Raw genomic sequence first — 13,599 nt, 5'->3', positions numbered from 1 at the left:
GTTATGATTAGGGTTAGGGTTAGGGTTATAGGGCTATGATTGGGGTTAGGGTTAGGGTTACCATTAGGGTTAGGGTTATGATTAGGGTTAGGGTTAGGGTCAGGGTTAGGGTTATAGGGCTATGATTACGGTTAGGGTTAGGGTTAGGGTTAGGGTTAGGGTTATAGGGCTATGATTAGGGTTAGGGTTAGGGTTACCATTAGGGTTATAGGGCTATGATTAAGGTTAGGGTTAGGGTTACCATTAGGGTTATAGGGCTATGATTAGGGTTAGGGTTAGGGTTACCATTAGGGTTAGGGTTATGATTAGGGTTAGGGTTAGGGTTATGATTAGGGTTAGGGTTATAGGGCTATGATTAGGGTTAGGGTTAGGGTTATGATTAGGGTTATAGGGCTATGATTAAGGTTAGGGTTAGGGTTACCATTAGGGTTATAGGGCTATGATTAGGGTTAGGGTTAGGGTTACCATTAGGGTTATAGGGCTATGATTAGGGTGAGGGCTATGATTAGGGTTAGGGTTATGAAGAGGGTTAGGGTTATAGGGCTATGATTAGGGTTAGGGTTATGAAGAGGGTTAGGGTTATAGGGCTATGATTAGGGTTAGGGTTAGGGTTACCATTAGGGTTATAGGGCTATGATTACGGTAAGGGGTATGAATTGGGTTAGGGTTACGGTTAGGTTTAGGGTTTTAGAGTTATGAGTATGTTTAGGGTTAGGTTTATGATTAGGGTTAGGGTTAGGGTTAGGGGTTAGGGTTAGGGTTATGATTACGGTTAGGGTTAGTGTTATAGGTTTAACAATAGGGTTAGGGCTGTTATTAGGGTTAGGGTTGGGATCAGGGTTAGGGTTAGGTTAAGGTTATGATTAGGGTTGGCGTTAGGGTTAGGGTTATGATTAGGGTTAGTGTTAGGGTTATCATTAACTATGGCTATGGTTATCAGCATTTACTGCTGACAAAAAGATGCTGGCAGTAAGATGGAAGCCCCCGCACATTCTTTCTATAAATCAGTGGATTCATTTGTCCATAGAAATACTGACATTGGAGCTCTCTGTTACTAGGATGAATCAGGCAGGACAGGTTATGCTTAAAAACAGAATGGAGGCACTCAACTTGGCCAGAACTATATCATGAAATCTTTTACAATATACCATTGTAGTCATATTTTGAATGTATCAATCATTTATTTTTTTATTTTTTTATTAATTCATTAGTCCTTTTTTCTCACTTATTAAGTTGCCTGTATATTTTCCTGACTTACTGTAAATATCTGTCTTACAGGTATATTTCAGATCCGAGACCCATGTGGGGGGTGGGAGGGGGGATTAAAAAAAACTGATCATTTGTAGGCTTATGTTGTAATTTTGTTCACTTGTGCATTGTCATCATTACAATGACATGGCTGTATGAATTGTAATGACGGAATGTATTGGACAGTGTACACCTGCAAAATCAGTCAAAAATGAATAAAAAGTTAAATGAAAAAAAAGTTAAATACATCAACCCAAAGGAAAAGAAGTAATTGCAGGAAAGGCTCCCTGTTCCCTGGGCAGGGGGATCCAGGGTCCTAAGTGCTAAATAAATATTTCAAGTTCATATTGATTATGACATTGGAGGATCCCTGTATATAAAACATTCTAATAAATCATTATCCCACAAAGTTTTTTGATACCTTTTCTTCTCTATTTTCCCCTCCGCTGAGGCCTGGGTTGGGGGTGACCTTTCAGCTAGGCTTGATGGAGAGTCTTGAAGAGTAGAGGTGGAACAATTGTGGATATTGAAGTCCTGATTAAGAGGGGTTAGTACACTATGAGCTCTAATTACCTTGTCCTCAAAATGTTTGCAATAAACAATATCAAGACAATGAGTAAAGTTTCCTATCAATTCTCTATCCATTTTTTGGGATGGATCCCACCTGGATAAGTAACAAACGTTAGCTAGTAAGCCAGAGGACTGAACCACCTGATTAAGGGAAGCTAATATTTTTATCTGCTGCAGAAGTAGGTATAGCCTTTGTAATGTTTGTAGAATTTTTTGTTTTGTATTTTATGTATATTTTGTATGTTATGTTTTGTTTTATGTAGAACCCAGGAAGAGTAGCTGCTGCGTTAGTGGCAGCTAATGGGGATCTGAATAAAGAATAAAGAAGTAGGTATAGCCTGTGATAATTCATATTTCCACATTTTAGTGGCTTGCTACCCTGCTGAACACTTCTGCAACTCTTTGTTCCCTTTTGCTATCCTGTACCTCTATACACTTGAGGTCAAAATTATTAGCCCCCAGGAATTCTGGAACATTTTCCTTAAATTCTGCCCAATGTTTGCATCATTGATAAAACTTGATATAAGCAAACATTCACCAGTGTTTTTTAGTAGCTTTGGTACATTTTGGAATGTAAAATATATTTTTAGGATAACTTTATATCAAATATAGTGAAAAATGGGGTGGTCAAAATTATTAGCCCCCCTGTGAATTTTTGCTTTTAAAACATACCTGAGCAGTCAGCTGGTTTCCTAACAACACCTGTCGGTCAATTGGCTTCCTAACAACACCTGAGCATTCAAACAGCATTGAGATTTACTTAAGGGACTCCAAACAGGGCACTTGAACACGTTATTGAGAGAGACTACTCATACTAATCGATGCAAAAGACCAAGGAAATCAGTCTTGAGCTCAGAAAGAAGATAATGGAGACTCATAATAAAGGGGAGGCTATACTGTCATGTCCAGGCGTTTTACAGTGTCTAGAACAGTTTTACGTTGCATCATTGCAAAGTACAAGGAGACAAACTCTGTTAGAAACAAACCTAGGCGTGGTAGAAAACGCAAGATTTTAATAACTTTGGGGAGGAAAGTAGTCAATGATGTCAACAAGAAGCCCCGGACATCTGCCAAGGTGATTGTTGCTGACCTGGCCTCCCCTGGAGTTGATGTTTGAAGGAGCACAGTTGTGAGGGATCTTCATCGTAGTGGGCTTCAGGACCACCATCGTAGAAGAACCCCTTTACTCAAAGAGCGGCACATCAGAGCCAGACTGAGGTTTGCCATTTGAACATTTGAAAGGTAAAGATGAGTTTTGGAAGTCCATCTTTTGGTCTGATGGAACTTTTTGGGCATATGGATGTTTTTCATGTTTGGCCAAGAAAGGGAGAGTCCTTCAACCCTTAGAGCATGGTCCTCAGAATTAAACATGGTGGAGGGAGCATCTTACTGTGGGGCTGTTTTGAAGCCTCAGGCACAGGTAGCCTTGTTCTGGTGCATGGCATCATGAAAAAAGAAAGTTATGTTGACATTTTGAGGGATAATGTGAAGAACTCTGCTCTTAGTCTAGGCTTTGGTCGTCGCTGGGTCTCCCAGCAAGACAATGATCCAAAGCTTACGTCAAAATTGGTCAAACAGTTCTTAAAGGACACCAAAACCAAGGTCCTGGAGTGGCCCGTACAGAGCCCAGCTCTCAATCCTGTTGAGAATCTGTGGCGGGTGCTCAAAGTGAATGTCCATGCTCAGAAACCATGTATTTTGGACCAGCTGGAACAATTTGCATTGGAAAAATGGGCCTAAATCCCTCCAGAGACATGTGCCAACCTTGTAGAGAACTACTTGAAGAGGTTGTTGTCAGGTATGGCTCAGAACGGGCGCACTATTGACTACTTAGGGCCAGGGGGCTAATAATTTTGGACGTGCCATTTTTACCTTTTCTTGTTTCAATTCATTGCATCAATAAAATATCCAAGTCAAACATAGTGAACATTTTGACTTTGTTATTTTGGAAACACATAAGCTATAAACACTTGTTTTTAATGGTCATTTTCATGGAGAAATCAAGGGTTTTATCTGATTTCACAAGGGGGGCTAATAATTTTGACCTCAACTGTACATACAATCCCATTGTGACTTTTGGATGAAACCAACAGTAAAGAGGGAGGGGAGGGCCTTTTATCTATATGGATTGAGCAAAGGAATACGTTTAATTAAAAATATTATTAATTTACTACACTTTAATCAAACCAATATCTAGAACACAAAATTAAATATCTGCTGAATTAAAAACTCTGGTTGGGCACATGCCCCTGTATTTTTTTATTCTGGGGTGCTGGGATGATATTTAGGGCTGCTCCAGCATCCCTAAAAATGGTCTAAAAACTCCCATGCTGACATTGAATATACCATACACCGAAGGCTTGTTTTTACAGGTTTTTAGGCATCATTAAAACAAATCACAAATGTTCCACATAGCCAGTCAGTTATCATCAATCAGAACAGTACATTTTTATTTATTGTTTCCAGCTGCACTGTATGCTATATGTTCACCTTGTACAAGAAACAAATACAAATACTCACACTAAAAACCAAACAATCTGCTAGCAGCCGTCTCTTGCTAACGTCAGGGGGCTAAAAGAAATGGATGTGGCTGCTGTTGTTCACGGAGGGCACAATGCCTCCCGAGAGCCACAGCTGGACTTCATCAGAGCAGAAAAACAAAGAAACTATAAGGAGGAGAGGGGGTTCGTTCACGTGAGACTATGATTATAAGAACATTTAACAAGGCAAATACAAATCGAACAGGACAGAAAACCTTGACCATCAAAAAACACGTAATTGATATATAAAAAAATACCACAATGGAGAAAAAATTGGAGACATGAAAAGCAAAAATCCAGACTAGTTTCTTAACGGTTCAGATTTGGACAGATTTGATGGTTGTTTCTTTTCCTGAGTGAGTAACTGCTTTTATTTTTCCGACTTCTTTAGCTGGAGCTTCAATATACTGCAGGTCGTTTGGGTGATCATATTTTGGACACTTACCAAATATTGTAGCTACCTCTGTTCAGCAGAGTTGGAAAAGTTACAACAGCAATATTTAATCAAGGTGACACACTCAATGTACATTACCTGACCCACAAATGGCAGCAGACGTCTTTGTTTTTCCCTTTTTTTTTTTGGTTTGAATTGGTAATTTTTACCTCATGAGCCGAAATTTTCTTCCTGGAACTGACAACCACATTTACAGCCCCACGTCTTCTCTGTACATTCAGGGGCCACCAGCCATGGTGAGTAGAAAAAATGGTAAAATGGAGTCCATATTTCTGACTGAGACGGCAGATGCTGACTTTTCTTGTCTGCTAAACATACACGTAACTGTAAATCCATTCATTTCACACACTGAAGAACAGAAAACAGATATTCACTTGCAACAGAAATACAGACTTTAAGATAAACAGAAAAATAGAAAAATAACACAAGACATTTCTGCAATGAAATGGGTGACGAAGAAGGGGTAAACAGAGAATGAATGGATAGTCCATGAGGCCACTATCTTTTCAAGTTCGTCCTTTAAACCAGGAAGGGAGGATCAGGTTTCCATCCTGCACGTGGTATCTTCAACGTGTCCCAGAAGTCAGGAGGAACCTCCTTGAAATACACCCAAAATAAAGATAAAAACATAAATGAAGAAGAAAAAGATATGGGGGAGGAAAAGTGTCAGAGTTTGACGGTCAGTCCCATCTCAGTGTGGCAGCTCATATGTGCGTTTACATCCACTGTCCTCACTCGGGCTTAGTGGTTTCATACAAAAAGAAAATGTGTGAAACGTTGCCCTGCAGGCAGTTTGCTGGTGGGTTCAGATGGCTGAAGTCAAGCGTAAAGTTGGATGGTTCTGATGGTAGGATTCTGGGTTTTTAGTTTACATTGTTTGTTTTTTCTTGTCCTCGCTGATCGTTCACAGCAGCAGTCCTACGGCTCGCTCATGTGCTCTCTCATGGGGTCGCCATGTTTGGAGGGTTGGTTGGGGGAGATGGCCTGTGATGGATGGGTACCAGGGGGCAAGGTGTGGGCAATTTGCACTCCTCCCCCAGGAACCAACCCCTCCATAGGCCCGGGAATCCCACCAGGGGCGATGCCCATCACACCAGGAGGGAACCTGGAGGAGAAAAGAAAGTGATGAGCCGGAGTGACGAGAACAAAGAAACAGGTCTATTTGTAAAATGAGACAGTGCTGTTCAGTATCTGATCATTAATTGACCACACATTTTTTTTGACAAGGCTAAGAGTTATAACTACTTCTCCTGATCATTACTGTACATTTTAATGGTAGTGGATCCTTTAGACACAAAGACCTCCCTTAAACCAAATACCTAGAGGTGATTGAGGTTAAATGTGACAAGGAGCACTGCAATAAATGGGAATGACAGGGTGTTAATCTGGTGTAGGGAAAGGACTCATAAACGCATCAAAATTACAAAAATAAACAAATTCAAGTATATAAATGAATATGAATGTAAAATATTTCAAATTTAACTTTGCAACACAGATAGCCTCAACTTCATATAATAAAGGTTTTACTTTTAAAAGAATGCACATATTTCTACTCAATAACTTAAGTGTTAATAAGCAGATATATGTTTCTGACTTGTTTCTATAAAATTCTATAAAAATAGAAAGCCAACTTTTTTTCAAAAAATGTGTATTGCATAACAATTGAAAAAATCAAAGTAGTTAATACGCTTCCTTAAAGAAAGATTCCTCAAAAGAGGAGTAATTTTTAAAATTTGGGTTCAAATATATTTTAGTAAAAGGAGACAAATGGGTAAATGTGTTATGCATGTGTGTGTGTGCAAGTGTATACTGCAAGACTCTTATTGAATAAAAACAGCTGATAATAACCCGGGGTCTGTTGCTAGAGATCTGAATCAAAGTTCAAGGCCCTCAGTAGAGTATCTGTGTTTTCCTGTCTTGCCCATTGTCACATAGCTTTGTATATTTCATTCTACACTCACTGGAAAAGCGCCTCAACTTAAAATTTCCTGTACCTCCATACTCATAAAAACACATTTATCCCATGGTTTTAGCCCGTGTGTTACATATGTGACTGTAAATGTAAAAACATCTAAACACTATTTTCATGATCTCTTTGGTTGTGTTTTTTTGGAAGGGGGAGGTTTGGGGGCTTGATGAGATGCTGGGTAGAGACAGGACAGTTACAGGACATGTGAGTTAGGAGGAGAAAAAGGGGGGCAACGGATTTCAGTGGGATTTGATTTTCTTAGCCATGTTTTTCATTTGCCCTGGCCTGTGAGCCAGCAGTGGTAGTTTTCATTTACCTGGTTGAGAATTAGGTATATAATTTGTCCTGCATTCCCCCCGTTGCTATGGCCTGTACCATGGTTTGGTTCACTCGGCTGTGTGAGAGAAGCAGTTCATTGTGGTTGAGAAAACTGAGAAATGAAGAGGCTAAACTAAACATGAAATTTGTTTATTAGGGCCAAGTTGTATGAAAAGTAATGTAAATTGTGACAAACACACACATGAACATCTAAATTAACCCTCCACCAAGTGTTTGGCCTCATCTACTGCAGGTGTTTAGATGACACAGGTGCTCTCTGTGTGGAGAGGGTCACAAAATTCCACCTCCTACCTGTAGGCGGCACCGTTGATCTCAGGGTGGACTTGAGGCTGCTGCTCCATCATCCCCCAAGGTGCTGAGGTGATGAAGAACTCTTTGTTGACGCAGTTTCTGAGGCTGTCAGGAATACGGCCTGCGTCAGGGGGAGAAGATTGTAAGAAGCAAAATTTGCGCAAAATGTGCCACTGACAATATTCAGACCATTTTCCTTTGACATGATATCATCATTCAGAGTGGGAAGCCCAGGTGCTGTCATAATGTTGTAATGCAGATTTTATAGAAATGGGGAAAATCCTAAATAATCATTTTTGTGACTGATTGACAACTGATATGACAATGAATAGCATTTCCTGATTTATTTAATCAAGGTGTCTTCCTCAGGGTCCTGCTTTTATTTAGTTAGTATTAGTATTAGTATTATGTTCTATTTTGTTTTTAATTTGTTTTTATGATTTCATGTTTTTTTAATGGTTATGATATTTGCACTGACTGTATGGCCTTTTAAAATGCTCTTTAATATGCACATGTCCTTAGAGGCATTGTAAAGCACTTAACATAGTTTTTGAAAAGTGCTCTATAAATAAAGATTATTATTATCATTATTATTATTATCATTACTATTATTATTATTCTTATTCTTATTACTATTATTATTATTATTATTATTATTATTATTATTATCATTATTATTATTATTATTATTATTATTATTATTATAGCGAGAATTCCAGCGACATTGTGTCATTTTTTCAAGCTAAAATAGGATATTTAATATCCCACAAGCTAAAGTTATCATCCACTCACTTTCTAGCTAACATTACTGTTGGGTAGGGTCCCCTACTGAACCCCCCTATAGCTGTTACACAATGCTAATGAAAAAGTGTAAATTCTCAGCAATGTTAGCTATTACTGTACAGTACTAAAACAGACAACATTTCAATGTGAAACAATACATTTGATAAATTGTTTGCGACTGACATCTTAGTAACAACTAGCTATCTTTTCTGTAAGCTAGAAATATACGCCATCCATATTTTATCATTGAACACAATTAGCTAGCTGAGAAATGCTAATATTAACTTTTGTCAAAAGTGGCTAATGGGTTATCAAAGAGGCTACATGACTTTACTGAAATCTGGCCTGATGTCTCTCCTGATTTTCAGGGATCTATCATACTTTTAGTTGCTGCAAAATCGAGTTGTTTTGAATTGACAAGGATTTGAAGCATAGCCTAAATGTGTATGCCACACAACCAAGAGCTCAGCAGTATGAGATTGTAACAGCTTTCCACCTTGAGTATGAATTTGAACAGAACAAGCTGCCTCAGAATATGTTAAAGAAAAAATGTCTATACCGGTGATTGCTCTGCGTATTTCTGTGGCAGCGGCCTCTCTCATCTCCAGAGAAGCCTGCTCGCTGTACCAGGCAGTGTGGGGTGTGCAGATCAAGTTGGGGGCATCTTTTAGAGGACCTTGGGAAAAACTGTTCAAATGAAAGACAGAAAAGACAAACAAACGTGAGTGAGAGATGCACCTCATGTGCTTGGTTGCGGTGAAATTAGGCACTGATTTTCCTTCATTCATTGTACTATTGTATTGGGTGTTACAGCAGTAAGATTTATAACCCAATGTTTCCAGATGTTTTAATCATAAGCTGGATGTGTGATCAATAAAACCTGAAAGGCTCTGACTCATGGACGTCCAGGGCGGCTCCCCGTATCCTGCCTTCTTTTAGGGCCTGAGCCAAAGCTTTCTCATCCACCAGACCGCCTCGTGCCGAGTTGACCAGGAACGCACCTTGACGCATCTGAAGACACACACAGCAGCACAGTATATTATCAGTATTTTCAGCAGTCAAATATCAAAATGTGGTTGTTTGAGAGAGCACGTCCAGAAGAGCTGTCATTGACTCAACGCTGCGTGGGTAGCCATTTTTTTTATAAACCCCTAACAAATCCTTTTCAAATAAAGAATGACATGGAAACAAAAGGCTTTTCAAAGAAAGGGGACAATTTGATGACACTAATCCTTTCATCTTCACAGAAATAAAACACAGTTTACAAGAAACAAGACTGTAAGTGATGATGCACATGAACATACATTACATTTAAAGACTAAGAAAAAATCCATTGGTGAAATAAATATTTTCAACAGCTGTCAGTGGTTTGAAAAGTCATAAAACCATTGAACTTAATACAGCTTGCAGTTCACTTTATATCCTCTGGGTGGCAGCAGTGACACAGAGAAGACTAACAACTCAGGTGTTGGTTTCTATAGCATGCTGGGGGACAAATCTGTTTAGTTGGGGATAATCAGACCTTATTTATAGGAAAAAAGAAGCTGTTTTGAATGCAAACCCTTACATTTTGAGGTTAAATGAGTTGCTGTTTCACAAAGGCTAATCAACGAACTGAGCTGAGCTGGCCTGGCAGCCCTAACTATGCTGGCACAGTGACTTTGCATTCCTTGGCTCGTCAGTAATTGTTGGTAACCAACAATAGGTGTGATTTGCTACTTCAAACTGTTCCTTTTTTTTCACCCTGAAAATTGTATGATTTGTTGATTCATATATAACATTTTATTCAATTTTATTTATTTATTTTTGTAGGGGGGGTTACACAAGAACACATTTTACTCCTATAACCACAAATGCAGAAATTAGGTGATTTCACATTGGACATGATTTTCCCACAAGGTCAGAGAAAGCAATGCAAAAATGATGCCACCAATGCTACCATTATTTTAGATTCATAGAGGTTCCCCAAACATCTGTGTTTGTTCCCATTTACTCGTTCTAGGTATCTTGCCACCCTTTACAAGATTGTTTTACAGCCTGTAATTGGAAGTTGCCAACAAAGGAGTGCTGGCAGCCAAGGTATGCCAAGAGCTGGCCAAGTCAGTTAACATTTTTCAGGGCGAAAGCTTCGCTACCAACCTCCATGGATCATTAGCTTACTGAGGAGAACATGCTGCCCGATTTAGAGTAAACAAAAGCTTCTTCTGAGGGTTATATGTTTCTAAGTTTCAGGCTCTGTCTCAGATTGTGTCACGTGTTTATGGCTACCTCAGCACTGAAAGCCCCCTACCTGTTTGATGGTGAAGTCGTTGATGAGGTGATGGTTGTGTTCGTTCAGGTTGCAGTGCAGGGACACGCAGTCGCTCTGGTAGAGCAGGTCCTGAAGCGTGTAGACTCGCTGAACACCTAGTGAGCGCTCCAAGCCATCCTGGAGGTAGGGGTCGTAGAAGATCACGTTGAAGCCGAACGCCTTGGCGCGCATTGCCACTGCCTGGCCAGAGCGACCTGAGGGAGGGGGGGGGGGATATGAGAAGGAAACAAACAGTGAGTGAACTAAGACACAATCCAGATTCTAATTGCTGAGTTGGATTCATCAGTCCTCATTTACTGGTAAGATTGGCACAACATTTGGTTCAAACATTCATAATTTTCAGAGGATGTATCCTAATTACTGTTGTGACCCAGAAAAAATAAATGTTTAACTCCTCAGTGATACCAGAAACTATGAGCCTCTTTGCAAAAAAAAAGGAGCAATTTCACAAATGTATTATAGGAAATGTTATTAGATTTAATACAATGAAAGTCTGGGCTTTTACCAACACAGAAATTGGAGATCATAACCATGACTGGCTCCCTATACAGTATATCTAAATACAAGTTAAAGGCTTTTCACCCATCTACAAAGCCTTGAATACTCTTATACTTAATGAATTAATTAATTTAGTACCTCTCTTTTTCATTCATCTTTAGCTTCAGGTTAAACTTGCCAATATATTTTATTGTACTGTGATTAAACTGCTTTGACTTGCTTGTCTTGTTATTGCTATGTTTTTTTCACTTCATGTTATTTATTTTTACCACATCTTGTTTAGTCTGGCCTTTTGTGAATGCATGTTATCATATAAGGGCTAAACCATGAAAGTTATTATGTCAGAATTTGGAAATGCTAAGTTTACAACATGACACATTTTATAGACATCTATGTGAATTGTTTTTATTTAGGTGAAAAAAAAATCATTTTAGCAAAACAGCCCACTCTGTTTTAAATGACAAAACAAAACAACACATTCACCATCATGTTCTCTCTTTTGACCGACTGTAGTTTCAAACTACTCTTGTTGTTTGACCTCTTGCATCTAAATCTTAAAGAAGCAGCTCACCAAATCCAATGAGGCCAAGCGTCTCTCCTCGGATCCTGGCTGCCCCAGATGCCACCTCCCGGATCTGCTCCACGCTCTGGACCCGCGTGCCCTCCCGGAGAGCCTGGTACAGCCAGGTGTTTCGCCGATACAGGTTGAGAATGTGACAGAGAGTTGAGTCTGCTGTTTCTTCTACAGCCGCTGAGGGGATATTACACACTGCAATACCTGTGAAAGGTAAAGTGAGAGAGCAAAAGGCAGCTTATAACACGATGATAATATAGATACTGCGTAAAAAAAAAAAGACTTTTTCTTTTACAGATGTAAAAGATACAAAAGTTGATTAGAATAACTGAAGCTGTTTTCAAGAAATTGAGTGAAGCTTTTTTTTGCTTCACATAATCACAGAATGTCTTCTCTGAGACCTTCAACTAAATAAAAGAGCACTGTGTACTAAATGAACTGTGAAGTGTGAGAGGATAATTATAACTGCTAATTAAGCCCATAAAAAGAAAAAAACATGTCAACAACTGCAATGTGTTACAACAAACAACAATAATTAGGATATCACACTAAATCCTGCTCTCAAACCAAACATATGCCAAAGGGGCCAAATGGGAATCTGAGGGAGAGTTTCATATCTGTTCAAGCATCTGCTCTGCATACACAAACAGAATCATTACATATTCTGTTTACAGTGTGTGATCATTCCTCTTACATATGTTGTTTATGCTATGTCAATAGACCGAGCAGAGTTTGGCTTGGCATTCATCCAAAGGTGCAAACATCTTCCCCATAATAAAAAGGTCTGTTTTAGTTGATGCAGATTGTATGTTTTATATTTGGTTGAAAATGAATAATCTCTGCTCATATTTTCCTCGTATGATTACTGTCTGCTTCTCCACAACTTCTCTTTCCCGTCCTATCTTTGTCTGAATCTTTTCCAAACTCTCACCGAGCTCCCCTGCAGCCTTGATGTCGATGTTGTCATAACCGCTGCCGATGCGGATGATGATGCGCAGCGCTTTGAACTTCTCCAAGTCCTCTCTGGTCAAGGTGATGGTGTGGTACATCATGGCCCCTACAGCTTCATTCAAAACCTAAGATAAATCAGAGAAGAGCAGACATCAGTATCACTGTATTAAAACAACAATCATTTGCTGTGTCACAGATGGGAGACAATTATAATCAGTGTTTCTAATGTGATCTAAATACCATCACTGTTCTTAACTAACATCATCCTGACATTTATGCTCAGATAGTTTTTTACAGCAACTTTCCAACGAGCAACACGAGTAAGAAAGCTTCATCCATCTCCTCAACCTAAGTTCATGTCTGCTGTTCTTCATCTAAATGCAAATTGATTGTTTATTTGTTCTCTAAACTATGAGTGGATGTCTGTGTATTTATAATGAGTGTTTGGCAAAGCTTATGTCTGTCACACTGTCACTCAGACTCAATGCAAACAAGGTTGGAGTGACTGCAGGCAAGGCCATAAAGTAGACTGACAGCTGCTGAGAAACTCAGAAAGCATTAGCAAGTAGCTGCTGCAAGCCACAGCTGCTAAATAACAGGTTTAAATTCACAACTCCCTAACTGAATTAAACTAATCCAGCCAGATTAGCATGGCCAAGAATTGCTTTATAACTTTTTTTTTTCATTGGAGCTAGCTCTAGTGAGAGCTGGATGCTGAATTCAAGGTTGAAGCTCTCCTCATGCATTAATCTCATTACTTTAGAGAAGCAGGCCAGGAGTAAGCTTGGCTGGAAAATATGCTGGAAAATGACACAGAATCACAGCACACTGTCGATCATAGGAGGGAAGCAAGTTTGCATGAAGTGAAACAGAGAAGTAGTTATGTACTGTGTTAATCAGAATTCTTCTGCAGCTTGAGCTAGCACACACAGTCACAGTGCATATGCACTTTCACAGCAAAGAATCATGAATATTGCAAAGCACATAAAGACTAGTAAAAGGGAAACAAGCTGCACTAATTCTACTCTAGTGTAACAGCGCTTTTCTAGAGTTGAAATGAAGTATTACAGC

At 39.2% G+C, this 13,599-nt stretch overlaps 1 protein-coding gene across 1 annotated transcript in view; it reads right to left on the bottom strand.

The window, feature by feature from the left end:
* Nucleotides 1-5,809: 5,809 nt before the first annotated feature.
* Nucleotides 5,810-13,599, bottom strand: part of ctbp2a (C-terminal binding protein 2a) — a 41,263-nt gene continuing 33,473 nt past the window's right edge. The window contains exons 3-10 of the mRNA XM_034681814.1: nucleotides 12,509-12,653; nucleotides 11,575-11,781; nucleotides 10,485-10,699; nucleotides 9,075-9,205; nucleotides 8,754-8,881; nucleotides 7,412-7,532; nucleotides 7,098-7,175; nucleotides 5,810-5,917 (exon numbers count right to left, since the gene is read on the bottom strand). Of these exons, the coding sequence (XP_034537705.1) occupies nucleotides 7,109-7,175; nucleotides 7,412-7,532; nucleotides 8,754-8,881; nucleotides 9,075-9,205; nucleotides 10,485-10,699; nucleotides 11,575-11,781; nucleotides 12,509-12,653 (1,014 nt within the window). The 3' untranslated portion in view covers nucleotides 5,810-5,917; nucleotides 7,098-7,108. The remainder of the gene's footprint in view (nucleotides 5,918-7,097; nucleotides 7,176-7,411; nucleotides 7,533-8,753; nucleotides 8,882-9,074; nucleotides 9,206-10,484; nucleotides 10,700-11,574; nucleotides 11,782-12,508; nucleotides 12,654-13,599) is intronic.

The sequence above is a fragment of the Notolabrus celidotus genome, chromosome 4 (assembly GCF_009762535.1).
Source record: "Notolabrus celidotus isolate fNotCel1 chromosome 4, fNotCel1.pri, whole genome shotgun sequence".
NCBI lineage: Eukaryota > Metazoa > Chordata > Actinopteri > Labriformes > Labridae > Notolabrus > Notolabrus celidotus.
Note: the sequence above shows the minus strand (reverse complement) of the source record. Positions and strands in the feature narration are given on the sequence as shown.